The 13,330-nt window shown below is 42.9% G+C and overlaps 1 protein-coding gene across 2 annotated transcripts in view; it reads left to right on the forward strand.

The window, feature by feature from the left end:
* The window catches only part of LANCL1 (LanC like 1), a 36,793-nt gene extending 33,230 nt beyond the window's left edge, over window positions 1–3,563 (forward strand). For both annotated transcript variants that reach the window (XM_028509430.2, XM_028509429.2), the window contains exon 10: window positions 471–3,563. In XM_028509430.2, the coding sequence (XP_028365231.1) occupies window positions 471–547 (77 nt within the window). In that variant the 3' untranslated portion in view covers window positions 548–3,563. The remainder of the gene's footprint in view (window positions 1–470) is intronic.
* The last annotated feature ends 9,767 nt before the right edge of the window (window positions 3,564–13,330 follow it).

The following is a 13,330-nucleotide window of genomic DNA, read 5'->3' on the forward strand; positions in this document are numbered from 1 at the left end:
GATACAGCAACTGAACATTAAAAATCAGTTAACACATGGACTACCACAGACCTAATACTAATAATCATAATGGGGCCCGCCATTATGGAGCCAGGCACGTGCTGGGCATTTTGCAGGCACTGCCATAAATCGTCTCAGCAAAAACATGCAGGCATTACCCTCACATCACAGAGGAGAAGACTGAGACTCGGACCCGTGAGCTCACATGGTGCTCACATAGGGTAAATGACAGGCTGTGCCTTGAACTTGTCTGGCCCCACTCTCCTCCTGTGTTCCACCTGGATGAAGTAGCTGAACACCTCGGTAGTGTTCTCCTCTAATAATTAACTGCAAGGAATATGAGTATAGATAGATGCCTACTTCATTTAAATCATTGCCGTTAATATTGTACTGTTGGTAGTGCACGATAAAGCCTCGCTCTAAGATGGAGTCACTGGTATACTAACTTTGGTCTCCTCCTCTTCCCTCAGGAATGGCTGGAACAATATACTTCCTGGCTGACCTCCTGGTGCCCTGCAAAGCCAGGTTCCCTGCGTTTGAACTGTAGAGGGAAGCCCGCCCCCTGCCCCTGCCCTGCACTGCATGACCCTGTCTGTGCATCGGCCCTGAGCCAAGTGCTGTCGTGGCTTTCAAGGAAACAGAGTCAAACTGTGTGCTTCATTTAGTGGATTTTTTGGTCATAATTCGTCTTTAGTTCACTTCCTTTTCTTTATCATTTGCTTTTATTTTAAAATATCTAAGAAAATCTTTTAACTTCACTTTCTTCCAAAAAGGAAGTTGGGCAATATAGACAGTATTATGAGGGCATATATGTATATACGTTTTACAAGTTGGAGGAAACCTTCTTCTTATTTAAGCTTATGAATATAACCGTCTGTTACTGTTCTAAACATGCTTAAAAGAAACTAAATGTAGGTAAACAAAGATGAATATACAGTGTTGTCAGACACTGCCCTCTACCTCCGCTCTTCAGTATTTTCCCTCCAACAGGACAGTTTTATGACTGCTTTTCTCTGTGGTTGATTATGAAAGGGGACAAAAATATAACTCTGTGCTTCCAGGACAAAAATTGCAAGAGTTACAAACTAGTTCAGGGACCTAAACACCATTGTTTAAATTCACAATGCTTATTTAAACTGGAGATAAACATGCTTTGAAATTTGCCTCTTTTTATTAGTAAAGCATCCAGCCTGTAGCCAACATTTTCATCAAAAATTTCTAAAATGCAGTGGTGGTTGTGAAGATTCTGATTTGATGTTTAGTTCTAGATAAGCTAACAATAAGTTCATTGTTTTTTTCTAAAATAAGCTAGTGTATTTTATACCTATTTATTTAAACGTGTTTGTTCTGAAGAATTAGAACAAGACCAGGAAACCAGTGTCCAGGGTGCGACCGTGTTGTAACTGAGGATCTGCGTCCACCCCGTCCGACGGACCGGGACTCTGGCTTGTGTTGTACTCAGTCGGCAGTGACTCTGCTTTAGTGCTGGCTGTGTGGGGCAAACCACCTTTTCCTCGCCGGCGCTCTGTCTGGGCACTGGCCTTTCGCTGGGTAATGCAGCACTCCGCTTCTGTTTAAAAGGAGGGAGTGTGCTATGTATAAAGCCATTAACTTGGGGGAAAAAACACTAAGCATTTGATAGAAATCAGTGATCGTGCTTAGAACTAATGGGTCCTGCCTCTTTGCATGTGTGAGGCTTAACGTTCATCAGTCTCTGAGCCCTCAGATCTGGGTATTTATATAGTGAAAGTAGAATCCCTGGCACTTCAAATCTGTACAAATATTTTGAGTCATCAGCTTCTATTCCCCTCATTCCATCACTTCCTTTCCCAGGCAGGTTTTGTTTTTCTACATTTTGACTGCTTTTAGAACATTTTGTAGCTTAAAAAAAAAAAAAAACCGGTCTAAGAATGTTAAATGCGCCCATCCCACGGCTCCCTCCATCCTAAGAACATGCTGTTTTGTCCTGAGGCTATGAACCAGACCCCCACCAGGGGTGCGCTGGTCCCTGTGGGTAGCAGCCCCCTGTTATTTTCTACTTAGCACCAAAATAGCTAATATTATCGGAAGTTGTCTGACCCTTTAAAGGCTACTGACCATAGATCTAAAACAATAGCCCACTGCTCAGATCCTTGGATTAGCTTATCCTCTGTGACTTGTGCTAGTCTGGGCCACCTTGTGCCTCAGGCTTCCGCAGTGCTGCCTTTCTCCTGAATGTTGCAGATCCATGGTGTCAGCATTCACAGTAAAGCTAATTTGCCTTTGGCTGGGTGTACAACTTGAAAGAATAAAACCCATTTGGTTTAGTTAAATGTCTTACTGTCCTGTGCAATTAGAGTTACTAACTAAGGGAAACAGAATAAAACACATTTTCTCCTAGCCCGGGACTTGATCACAGTGCTTCTCCTAACGCCTTGATTAATTTAAGCCAGGAAGACTTCAAGACAGAGAGAACATTTTGAATAAGATTTTTGTTAATAGTTCAATTACAGTCTGGCTCCTTTTATCCATTATGAAATTTATCAATACAAACACAATTCAGGTACCACTTCTTGGGGGGAAGGGTGCTTTTTAGGACTTATAAAACTGACAGAATTGATATGTGCCTCTTTTTTGATGCTTAAAAGAAAATTTGATAGTATTTTAAACTTGCACAAATGCCATGAACTAAGACCAGTACCCTAACACCATGCTAGAAACTGAAAGAAACTTCTACACTAATTTGCTTAGTTTTAAAAGAAAGAGGAATCATTTCCCCCTGCATATTTTTGTTTTTGGTAAAAATCCATCCCAAAAGTTGCCTCCCAGAAAATTCAGTAGCGTCTCTCAAGTCCGCGAAAAGCCTAGAGTCACACCCGAAGGGCTTGCTGCAGAGTGGTCATTTATCCTGCCTGTGTTTCTGCTCCTGCAGTGATGGAAAGTTGCAGGAGGTAACTCTTCACCATGAAAAAAATGTTAATGTCATCACAACTATTGTCATCAACCCTGTCGGGCTTCGGTCTCATCCAAGTTCTCAGTCTTTAGCCCTCAGCATTATTTGTCTCCGTTTTCATCTGTGATGTCTACTCCAGTTACTTGGCATCGGATGCCTTCATGGGAGATGGAGTGTTAGGTGAAAGTGGATCCAAAGCTGTTTTCTCTTCTTGTTACCACTTCCCTATGTAGCTGAGTGGACAGAGATCCTCTGCTCCTAAGTCCTCAGGCTAATTTCTGTCTGATCCTACCATGTCCTGCCTTGTACTAGCAGATTTTGAAATGCAAAATGTGAAGAGTGGACATTTATTCATCTACTCGTTTGGCTACTAGAACTCATCTGTTGTCCTTGGTACTCATACTGAATTGATTCCCCTTCTGCTTCCCCTAAAAGGTCAGAGCACCCCATTTCTGTATGGCTAAGCTATAGAGCTATTTCTCCACTATAGAAATAAAACAAAATTGTTGGAGGTATTCAGGGAACCCACCCTGGTATATTGCCATTTATTGGGAAGGGCTGGGATCATATGTATTTCTGTGTTCTGTAAAGGATTTAACTTACTGGTTCTCAATAAAAATTTATTAAGACTGTATATAGTCATGTGGTTTTTTTGTTTGCTTTGGTTTAAATGAAGGCTTCTTCTCAATACATGTATTCCCTAGTGTTTGTGTCTGACTTTTTCTTCACTGTTGGTCAGACCAGATTTGCAATACTTTCTGAAAACAGAGATGTATTGGAGGAAAATATTTTTAATCCAATCATTATAGAATTAGGAGGAATCTACAAGGCTTCAAGCAGAGCAATGTGTAATACACATGAGAATCCACCCTGTGGTTAATAATAACTAAAGGCCTTATTCTAAAAATTGATTTCCCTGCTGACCAATTCTGAAAGGAACTCGGAATAGAGGGAGAGGTAAAATATGGCATAATTATCGCTTCTCAGCCTTTTGGCTAAGATCAAGTGTGAAATGTGGCACAATTATAAAATATATATGCAGAGGTTGGAAAGGAGTTCTGCCGAATCACCTGGCATGATTTGGTATCACTTACTTCCGTGACATAGCAATGCGGTGTCATTTAGCACAACAGAGATCTGCCAAATTATAATCACTGTTTTCATCCCTGAATTAGAATTTGTTATCGGGTGCATATGATTAAAATGTCCTTGATACCCCAGGTCTATTGTGTGAATGACTCATAACACTAAAAGATAAATTCACACCTTGATTTCACGTCTTTGACTGAATGAAGGTGTAGATGGTGATATCACATCGTTAGATGTGGGCAGAGGCCACCCAGAGGCTCTACAGTGATGCCTGGCGCATTCCCACTTCCCCTCCACGAGCTGCATTTCAACTCGTAAGGCCAGCTAGCGCTGTTCCCCGCTTTACCGCTCCCGGCTCGTCTTCCTACCGGAAGAACAATAACGACCAGCACATTAAGTTGCACCCCAGCTGTAATTTCATGAACCAACAAAACCTAAAGAAGTAATTTGTCTCCTGTGACTTCGCAGTGGCGGTAGTTTGATTTTTCCCCCCTAACCTTGCATTACAGGAGACCTTCACCTCCTTCCTTCTCCTCATACACCCTGAATAGAATAATAACATTTGTGTCATTTCTTCTTCTCTGGATAGTTCTTGCTATGGAGCCAATGTTATTAAAAGTCTCATGAATTCTCCACTCCGGTAAGCATTATTTAAACTAAGAAGAGCCTAACAGTCAGTCCCTTGATAATTTGCTTGCTCATTCTGTTTCTCATCCAGACTCGCCCTCTCCCTTCTAAAGCTGAGGGTCAAAACACAAAGGGAGAGAACCTTGGCTTCTTTACAATGGAGAACACGTTGGCTTCATCGGGCCCATTATGTAAACTACTGAAACACTGTTTTCCAGAAGCCTGTGCGAGTGCATCCTTGGGGACTTATTTGACAATTTTGTGAGTAATGAGAGAAAGCAGCAAACACAATAAACCAAGAGGTGAAATAATGAGAACAGAGAAATGGATCTTAGCAGCACCACTGCTCATAGTGAACCGGTTTAATTTCACATTTCTGCATTATGTTAACCTTTCAACCGCATGCAAATTACAACCATGGTGACATTAAATCCGCAGCTAATGTTCTACCGCTCTACAAATAAGTATTAGAGAAAGCATTTGTGAGGTCCATAGTCATTATGCAGGGAAAGGCAAATTCTTGATAAATTCATTTATAAAGTAGTGTCACAGTTGCCTAATTTCTCTGATGGAGTTGGGATATGAAGAAAGGCATTTGTCATTCCCCCCTGCCCACCAGAATCCTGATGTGGCTCACTGGGAAAGGTGATGGTCAACATTGATGTCTCAGGACTCCACAGTCAGGGATGAACACGCACCCCCTTGCCGGTATGATCCAAACTGCTGGCACTGTCTGTGTGGCTGCAGACTCGCCATGGGTCTGAATCATGCTGTGAGCCATGCTTTCAAACCACTGCATCCCCTCAATTCACTGAACACACACGTTTGTGTGCAAGGTGCCCGAGGGGTTTGGGGGCACTGTGTGCTTGAATAGACTTCCCTGCACCGATCTCACGGTCTGGTAAAGAAGACAACGACGAGATGAGCAATTGCAAGGAAAAGTATTCTAACCTTCCTCTTAACCATCCCCTAGTCTTTGCTCCTATAACTTACGAAAGGCAAGTTTCCAGAGTGCCCACAACTTGTGTCCTTCTGTTTTCCCAAACCAGGACCTGTGGTTTGGGGCTGTATTTGGAGATACTGGAGTTAATAGTCCTGCAGGGAGAAGACATGTAAAAAGCCACTCAGCCAGCCCAGAAGCACTGAGCGTTCTTTCAGCTGGACCACAGTAGAGATGGGTGAGGTGAAGGGAAATTTGAGGACAAAACGTCACTTGCTCCCCAAACCATTTCCACTCAGTTAGTTGACTTCTCAAAAACTCCTACCATTAGCATTATTAATGGTTTAGGTTAAATGCATTTCCTTCAGGAATCCTGTTAAAATGCAAATGTTTTGGAAGAATAGTTCATCAATCTGCTGTTAGTCATCAGCACTTTGATAACTGGTTCATGGCCTACGTAGTAATTTACCTGAAGAACTTCAACCCAAACGATATGAACTGCTGCTAGAACATCCTAAGTACAGCACCTAGCAAATACTAGGAAAAGATAATACCTGCCTCACAAAAGACTTTAAATCTGGAGATAAATATGAACAAGTAATTTTGATGTGATATGGAACCTCACCAGGACTGGTTTTGGGTGAGTAGTAGAAGAAGAAATATAGAAGTATATGAGAGTTTAAAAAACAAAAACATTGAGGTTAGGGCTTCTCAATCATGTGAGCATACAGATTGCCTGAGATCTTGTCACACTGATTCTAAAACGCCGGTGCAGTGGGGTCTGGGAGTCTGCGTTTTGAACAAGCTCCCAGACAACACCCATGCTGTTGTCCACAGATCTTACTGTAGGTCTGATGGGACCAGATAGCCCAGCACTGGAATCCGGACTCAAGGGGAGAAGGATGGAGGGTTGGGAGCTGGCGGATAAAGTTGGAAGGATCAATGGATGCGAACCAAAGAGCAGAGCACAACAGGGCTGGAATGACTGGTGCCCTGAGTTCCCATGAAACACGGTTCCACAGGATGTCAAGGGGCGAGGCCTTGAGGTGACGCCTTTTCTGTGGTGGTGATTGTAGCACGTGAAAGAAATGGCCTCGGAACGAATCGTTGTTTATAGTTTTAATGGGAAAATTACCAAGAATTTAGAAACTTTTTCAATCCAAAGAGTTATATGCTTATGATAATATGAGAATCATATGGAATCTATCTATACTAAAGAGTTAATTTGAGTCATCAAGGCTTCTATGAGGAAATTAGACCTCATAGAAGTCTTGTTTGGAATTCCTTGTTTGGAATTTATAAGGAGACATTGCATTGTTAGCCAGCCAACTTTTTAAAGGTTTTTTTTAAAACTCAAAAGCAGATCAATCTCATTCTTTTTTCCATATTTTTCCTAGCATGTTCCAAGTAGTAAATGCACAGTAGCAGCAGCATTTTTCCTAATTGCCACGAGCTATGTGCCGTGTTCCCTGAATGAGAATTTCATAAAGTGACACGGGGCTGTGCTGTCTCAGAGGTCATTCACCCAGGAACGCGTCAGTGCCTAGAACAGGGCTGACCCAGGAAGCTTGAAATTTCACTGGAAATAAGAAAAGCACTTCAGTTCTCCTAAATTGAAAGGCTGATATTGTTACAGAGCAACAAGAGTGGGGCTGGGACAATATACTATTACCCTTAGGAACCCCTCAGGTTCATTATGTCTGCCGCCAGAGGAAAGACTTCTCTCAATGCCAGAGATTCATGAAAAGGAAAGGAAATGTTTATTTAATGCTATACAAACTTAAAGTAGTGACCTAATGTCTTCATCAAAATCCCAAAGTCCCTTAAAACATCCACAAACACACACAGTCCTTCCTTCCCCCCTTGCCCAGTCTAGGGTACTGTACCTCAGAAATAGAAGTCTGTGGCTCAGGCAGCCCCCAGTTCTTCCCAGTAACCTGTCTCAGCTGGTAGGCCTCCCTCGGTTCCTGGCACCACCAGCTGTGTCTCCAGGATCTCTGCTAAAGCCGGGTGGTGGTTCCCCCCTCCAAAGCTGCAGGGGTCCCCTCTCTGGCAAAGCCTCGAGGTTCTTTCTCCCAGGGCCACAGGAGTCCCCACTCAGCCAAAACAGCATGGTTCTTTCTCCACTGCCCCAGCCGCATGGTCCTCTCTGTACAATGGCCGTAGGAGTCTCCACTCTGCCAAAGCCACATGGTTCTCCCTCCACTATGGCTGCCATGTCTGGGTTTAAATCCCCATACCAATCTTCTTCTGCAGCCCCATTTCCGACTCCTCCTACAATCAGTTACACCTGCCAGCACTCATATCCTTCCAGCTTTACTGGGCTGCCATCGCGAGTCTGGGCAGGCGTGGCCCCATGTCATGGAGCCAATTTTCTTCAAGCTCCCACGCAGGTGCTGTAACTCGGGGGACCTGCCTCCCAGTTCCATGTTGGGGGGAGTTACTTCCATTCCCCTGACTCAGAGCATGGCCTCAGCTATTTAACATATCTTTGTTAAATGACCACACCAAAGGTTAGCTGCAAAGCTGTTGCTATACAAAACAGCTCTCAATGGCCCTGTTCCATTTGTCCCTTCCCCCAACCCACACTTGTGGTGGGGGGGAGGGGGGCGGATGTGAGGACACCCTAATATTTCCTGGACATCCTGAGTTCTGGACCCCATTCCAAATCCCTATTTGGGGCCCCCCTCTTGGCTGCACCCTGTTACAATATGAGTGTGGTCCTACTCCCGTTCATGTAAGTACCAGGTGCTCTGTACTAGGAATCCATCCATGTTTAAATGGCTCACGTAACCAAAGCCCTTTCTGCCCCTTTAAACAGTAAATGCATAGCATGTGCTGCTTTACATTTTACACATTCTCACCTGCCCAGTTGAAAACAGTTAGTTGTAGTCACATTTATTAAAATGCATAAAAACACCATCTTGTAAGTTTGGCTTTTCTTCTATTTCCTTTTTAGAAAGCCAATTTTATCATCTTTTCTACCACTCACATCTGCAAGTTGTCCCTTCAGCTGAGTTTACTAATTCAGTTACCAGCTAACTGGGTGCTCAAGCCAATAAGGCGGATTAACATTCTGAGTCTGTTGGTTCTCAAAGTGCAGCTTCTGGAGCAGCGGCATTAATTAGCATGACTTGGAACTTGTTAGGAATGCAAAATCTAGGGCCCGCTCAGGATCTACTAAGTCAGAAACTCTGGTGGTGGGAGCCAGCAATCCACTTTAATGGGCTTTCCAGTGATTCAGAGCACAGTCAAGCTTGAGACCCACTAAATTAAAAAAAGAAAAAAAATTAATGAATTAAAATAAAAAGAGTGAAGTTAACATCTTATGCTCTGTAGACAGGTAATTTACAATTTGCTCTTTTCTTGTTCTATTTTGGAACACACGCACGCACACATTTGGAGGCCCGTGAAAAATCCCCAGTACAGAGTAAAACTACGCCTTGCCTAAGGGACAAAATGAAACCGCTCAGCTTTATTCCCTCCACAAAGATGATCTTGGAACAATGAGTGCAGCACCACATCTCGCTGTGGAAGAAGGAGGCCTCATGGATAGAATACTTTCTGAAATGATCTGTTTAGAAGTATGTCTTCCCCACCAGACCCTCTGCTCCTTGCAATAAGGAGGAGCCCAGTCCAAGTGCCGCCCCCCCCTCCGCCCCGCCCCCCCCGCCACGTTCATGCAGTGTCCAGTGCATAGAGGGCGCTCAGAAAACGTGTGTAAAACCACCAAATGGAAATGTGGTCCTCCCAGCCGGAGCAATGGACATAGAAACCTTTACTTCGGTTTATTCCATGCTGATTAGTGAGCTTACGTTTAGCTTAGTTCTATTTTCTATTACATTTAGTACAGCTTGGACTGATTGGCTTAATTAATAGTAACCATCTAGTTAGCAAAACTGGAGCATTACTGAGTTGGTGGTATAAAGAAAAACGGATTTTTGTCCACCAGATGTCAGTAGAGCTCAGTTTAATCATTTCAATCATTAATGAACTTGAAAAATTAATAACAATGATGGGAAGGAAAATACTTGCATCGAGAATAGTATTTCTCTGTTGACATTTGAGGAAATGGTATCTACATCAAAAAATCCACATAAGCATTCAAACATATTGGAAATGCTAGAAGTAGTAACTTCAAATCAAACATGGTGTTAATGGTCAATCAGTTCCTTCCACTTCAAAGTTTAAAGCTATTTAAACTGGTTACATCAGGTTATTGTTAGCCAGAGCCAAAGTCACAGGAGAAGAGAGAAGTGCAAGATGGGATATATAAGATTATTCCAATGTGTGTTATTTATGATGCCAGGAGAGACTATTTTCTGAAGACTGGAAGTTTATTTTTTCACTTTATACCAATTATTTAGATCCCTCTTCTTTCTAAGGAGTAATATTGAACCATACTTTTGTGCTTTTAGAAAATACAAAAGCCATTCCCTGGTTTTAAAAGGAGAGAGGACAATATAAAAGGGAGCTCAAAGTGTTATGTTTTTTGGTTTTTACTGAAGGAAAATTCACCCAGCCTAAAGTGTTTTTGAAAGAGACAGGTTAAGCCATCACACTGGAAAATTCTTGTAAATATCATTAACATGATTAGGTTTTTCCCAGTTCCTTCCAAATGTCTCTTTTGTTCATACCGAAGAAAATGTAGCTTTTTCCAGGATGCCTGAAAAAGTGTATCTTTGTCTAGAAGACTGTCCCACGATCAGGCCTTGTATCTGCTGGGCTCTCTGTCTCCAGGCTCCTGTCTCACTCCAGAGTCCCCCTGCACTGCAAACACACACCTTCCTTTCAAGGCCACAAGGGCAGAGATGTGAAATCTCTGGGACCTCAGCATGTGCTCAGTGCCTAGACATCGCTCCCACTGCCTCAGGGACAGGGCAAAGCTGCGGACTGAAGGTGACTCAAGAGGCCTTCAAGCCTCCTGCGGCACCCCAGCTGGGCTGGGGCCATTTTAACCAAGTAGCTGCTGTGGTAGCCATTCCTGTGCGTATTTTTATTTCCAGCCCAAAGGAAAGAAAATGGCTCTTTTGCTATTCAGTTCCCTCCACCCTCCCCACCCCCCACACACACACAACACATCCTTAAACTCAAAGCTCTGTCACAATCTTCTCCATGTCCTCCTCCACTCCCATCCACAGTCCCACCAAAGCCTCCAACTGCCTCACGGGTCCCCGTTGTACCCTTTACCACGCATAGGTACTTTTATCAAAATCACCTCCCTCTGCAGCAGCCCGTGGACCGTACTTTTAAATTACCATGTCTTAATGAGGAGAAAGGAAGTTTATATTCCCAGCAATATTAGAGGATTAAAAAGAAAGACAAGAAGCAACTGACTTTATTAATAACTTTGCTGGGAAGTGGCAAGGCAACATCTGGAATACTTACTACCCATTTGGCATGCTATTCATCTCCATGGGTGAGATTCAACATGACAGGCTCTGTCGAAAGGAAATAAGCTTCATCTAGTTAAATTAGAATGATTAGGGTCATTTAGACAGAGGAAGTCTAATTTGAGTGGATCTGGAAATTTTATACAAACTGGAATACCTAAGTATTTAATCTTCCCTGAAGCTCAATTTAAAATTGAAAGAGACTACTGCATAGATGTATAATGAGATGAGACATATCAGAAATTAGTTTAACTATTACTGCACTGTGAGCATGTAGCCCAAGAAATCAAAGAATCTTTCACTTGCAGTTTGTACACAATAATAGAAGAAAAACAGTCTGCTACAACTCATTAACCATTCTATTATTTTATGAACTCCTTATAGGGAAATTGGAGCAGCCACAGTAAACTTGAATTTTTACTACTGCTTTTTAAAAATTCACCTAGTACCCTGGCTGGTGTGGCTTGGGGTTTTGGTTCACTTGAGTGCTGGCATGCGAACCAAAGGGTCACTGGTTTGATTCTCAATCAGGGCATGTGCCTGGGTTGCAGGCCAGGTCCCTGGTAGGGGGTGTGCAAGAGGCAACCACACATTGATGTTTCTCTCCCTCTCTCTATCCCTCCCTTCCCCTCTCTCTAGAAATAAATAAAATCTTTTTAAATATAAAATAAAAATTATCCTACCAAATTTATGCTGTAAATAGACACCAACAAAATTCAATCCTAACCTTACCTTCTACAATGGGCCAATTAACCTTTCTGGTGTCACGAGCCTTTTAACAGCCAGGTGAAAGCTATGGATCCCTTATCAGAATAATGCTTTAATATATAAAATAAAGTACATAGGATTTTTGTTTTATATATGTAACTTTTATATGTAGGATTACAAAAGAAGTCAATTATATTGGCATGTAGATATCAAAGTAGTTTTAAATGTGTGTGGTATATGTGCTTCTTTATTAGCACACCTAATAACAAAATCTAGTGGTGCATCTGATAACAAGAGAATGCTTGTCAGTTTGAACTTAGTGAAAATCAGTGTGAGATTGTTTTTCACCCACGTTCACAGCCCGCCGCGTCTATTTCATGACCACCCAAGGCCGGTGAAGAGCTCCAGTTCCACAGCAAGGCAGATGGGTATGATGCGTGGTCACCATGGCAGCTGGCACGTGCTGGTAGCAAAAGCAGGATGCAGAAGGAAACTGGCTATTTCTTCATTAGCTGACCAACAGCACGGGCAGGCAAGGGGACTGAATTAGCCATCATCTCGATCACAGCACAACCGCCAAGCCCCTGCTTCGCTTCATGCCATGTTGCCGGGCTTGTGAGAGGACCCTGATTCCAACGACCTGGTTTACACAACTGATTAGGGTCCCCAAGTCATTGGGCTCATTTCCTATCTTAGTTTACAGTCCTACTTAAAATGTCCTTTTTACCCATAATGTAACAGGAATAAATCTTGAGGTGTTCATGTAAACTCTTCATTACTTTCTTTAGCATTAAAAAGCATACCACCTTCCTTGAAACTGTCATGTTTCATTTGACAACCCGTTGTCAGTGCCCATTTTGTTCCGATGCCATATGAGGGCTGGGTGGGGGACTCCACACCAAGGAAGACTTTAGCACTGCCGTTAGGGAACTCTTAAACTACTGGGAGAATCAAATGAGTAAACAACTAACGCTAAGCTAAGCTGCCTTTCTCCTAGTTATTATCAAAAACTATTGGACTGCAGGAGAGACAGTCCTTCTAGGGCTCTTGGGTTTCTTGTTCAGCAGTGTGGATGTTCTGTTGTTTGCCATTGGCTACCTAAACCAGCGTCATCAGGATCACCTGGGAACTTGCTGGAGGTGCATCTTCTCAGACCCCATCCCGGACCTGCTGACTCTGAAATCTGGGGGTGGAACCTATCAGTCTATGTTTTAACAAGTGCTCAGCTAATTCTGGTTGACACAAAGGTTTGTGAACAATTTATGTCAATATTAGGGAGCCATATCTCTGATGAGAGGTTGAAAATGTAGAAAAACCTTCCTCTTCTCTACATTCGACAAAGTGAAACGATCAGGCTGGATTTGCAAATAGAAAGATACTTATGCATCCACCAGGAAGACGGGTTGGAGAAAAGAAAGTCTAGAGGCAGGAAAACCAAGAGGAGGCTAGACACTGTTCTAGGAAACCCCTGGGAAGGACCAAACCCAAGAAGTGGCAGTGAGAATGAGCAGGGGATGGACTTGAGAGAACTGACAAGTGGGGGCCACTTGGACCCAGCAGATGAGGGAAGGAAAATGTCAAGGATGACCTACTCCTTTAGCGCCTGCCTTGAAAGGCTTACTTGGAAGTCCTTTAGCACAC

The sequence above is a fragment of the Phyllostomus discolor genome, chromosome 4 (assembly GCF_004126475.2).
Source record: "Phyllostomus discolor isolate MPI-MPIP mPhyDis1 chromosome 4, mPhyDis1.pri.v3, whole genome shotgun sequence".
Taxonomy (NCBI): domain Eukaryota; kingdom Metazoa; phylum Chordata; class Mammalia; order Chiroptera; family Phyllostomidae; genus Phyllostomus; species Phyllostomus discolor.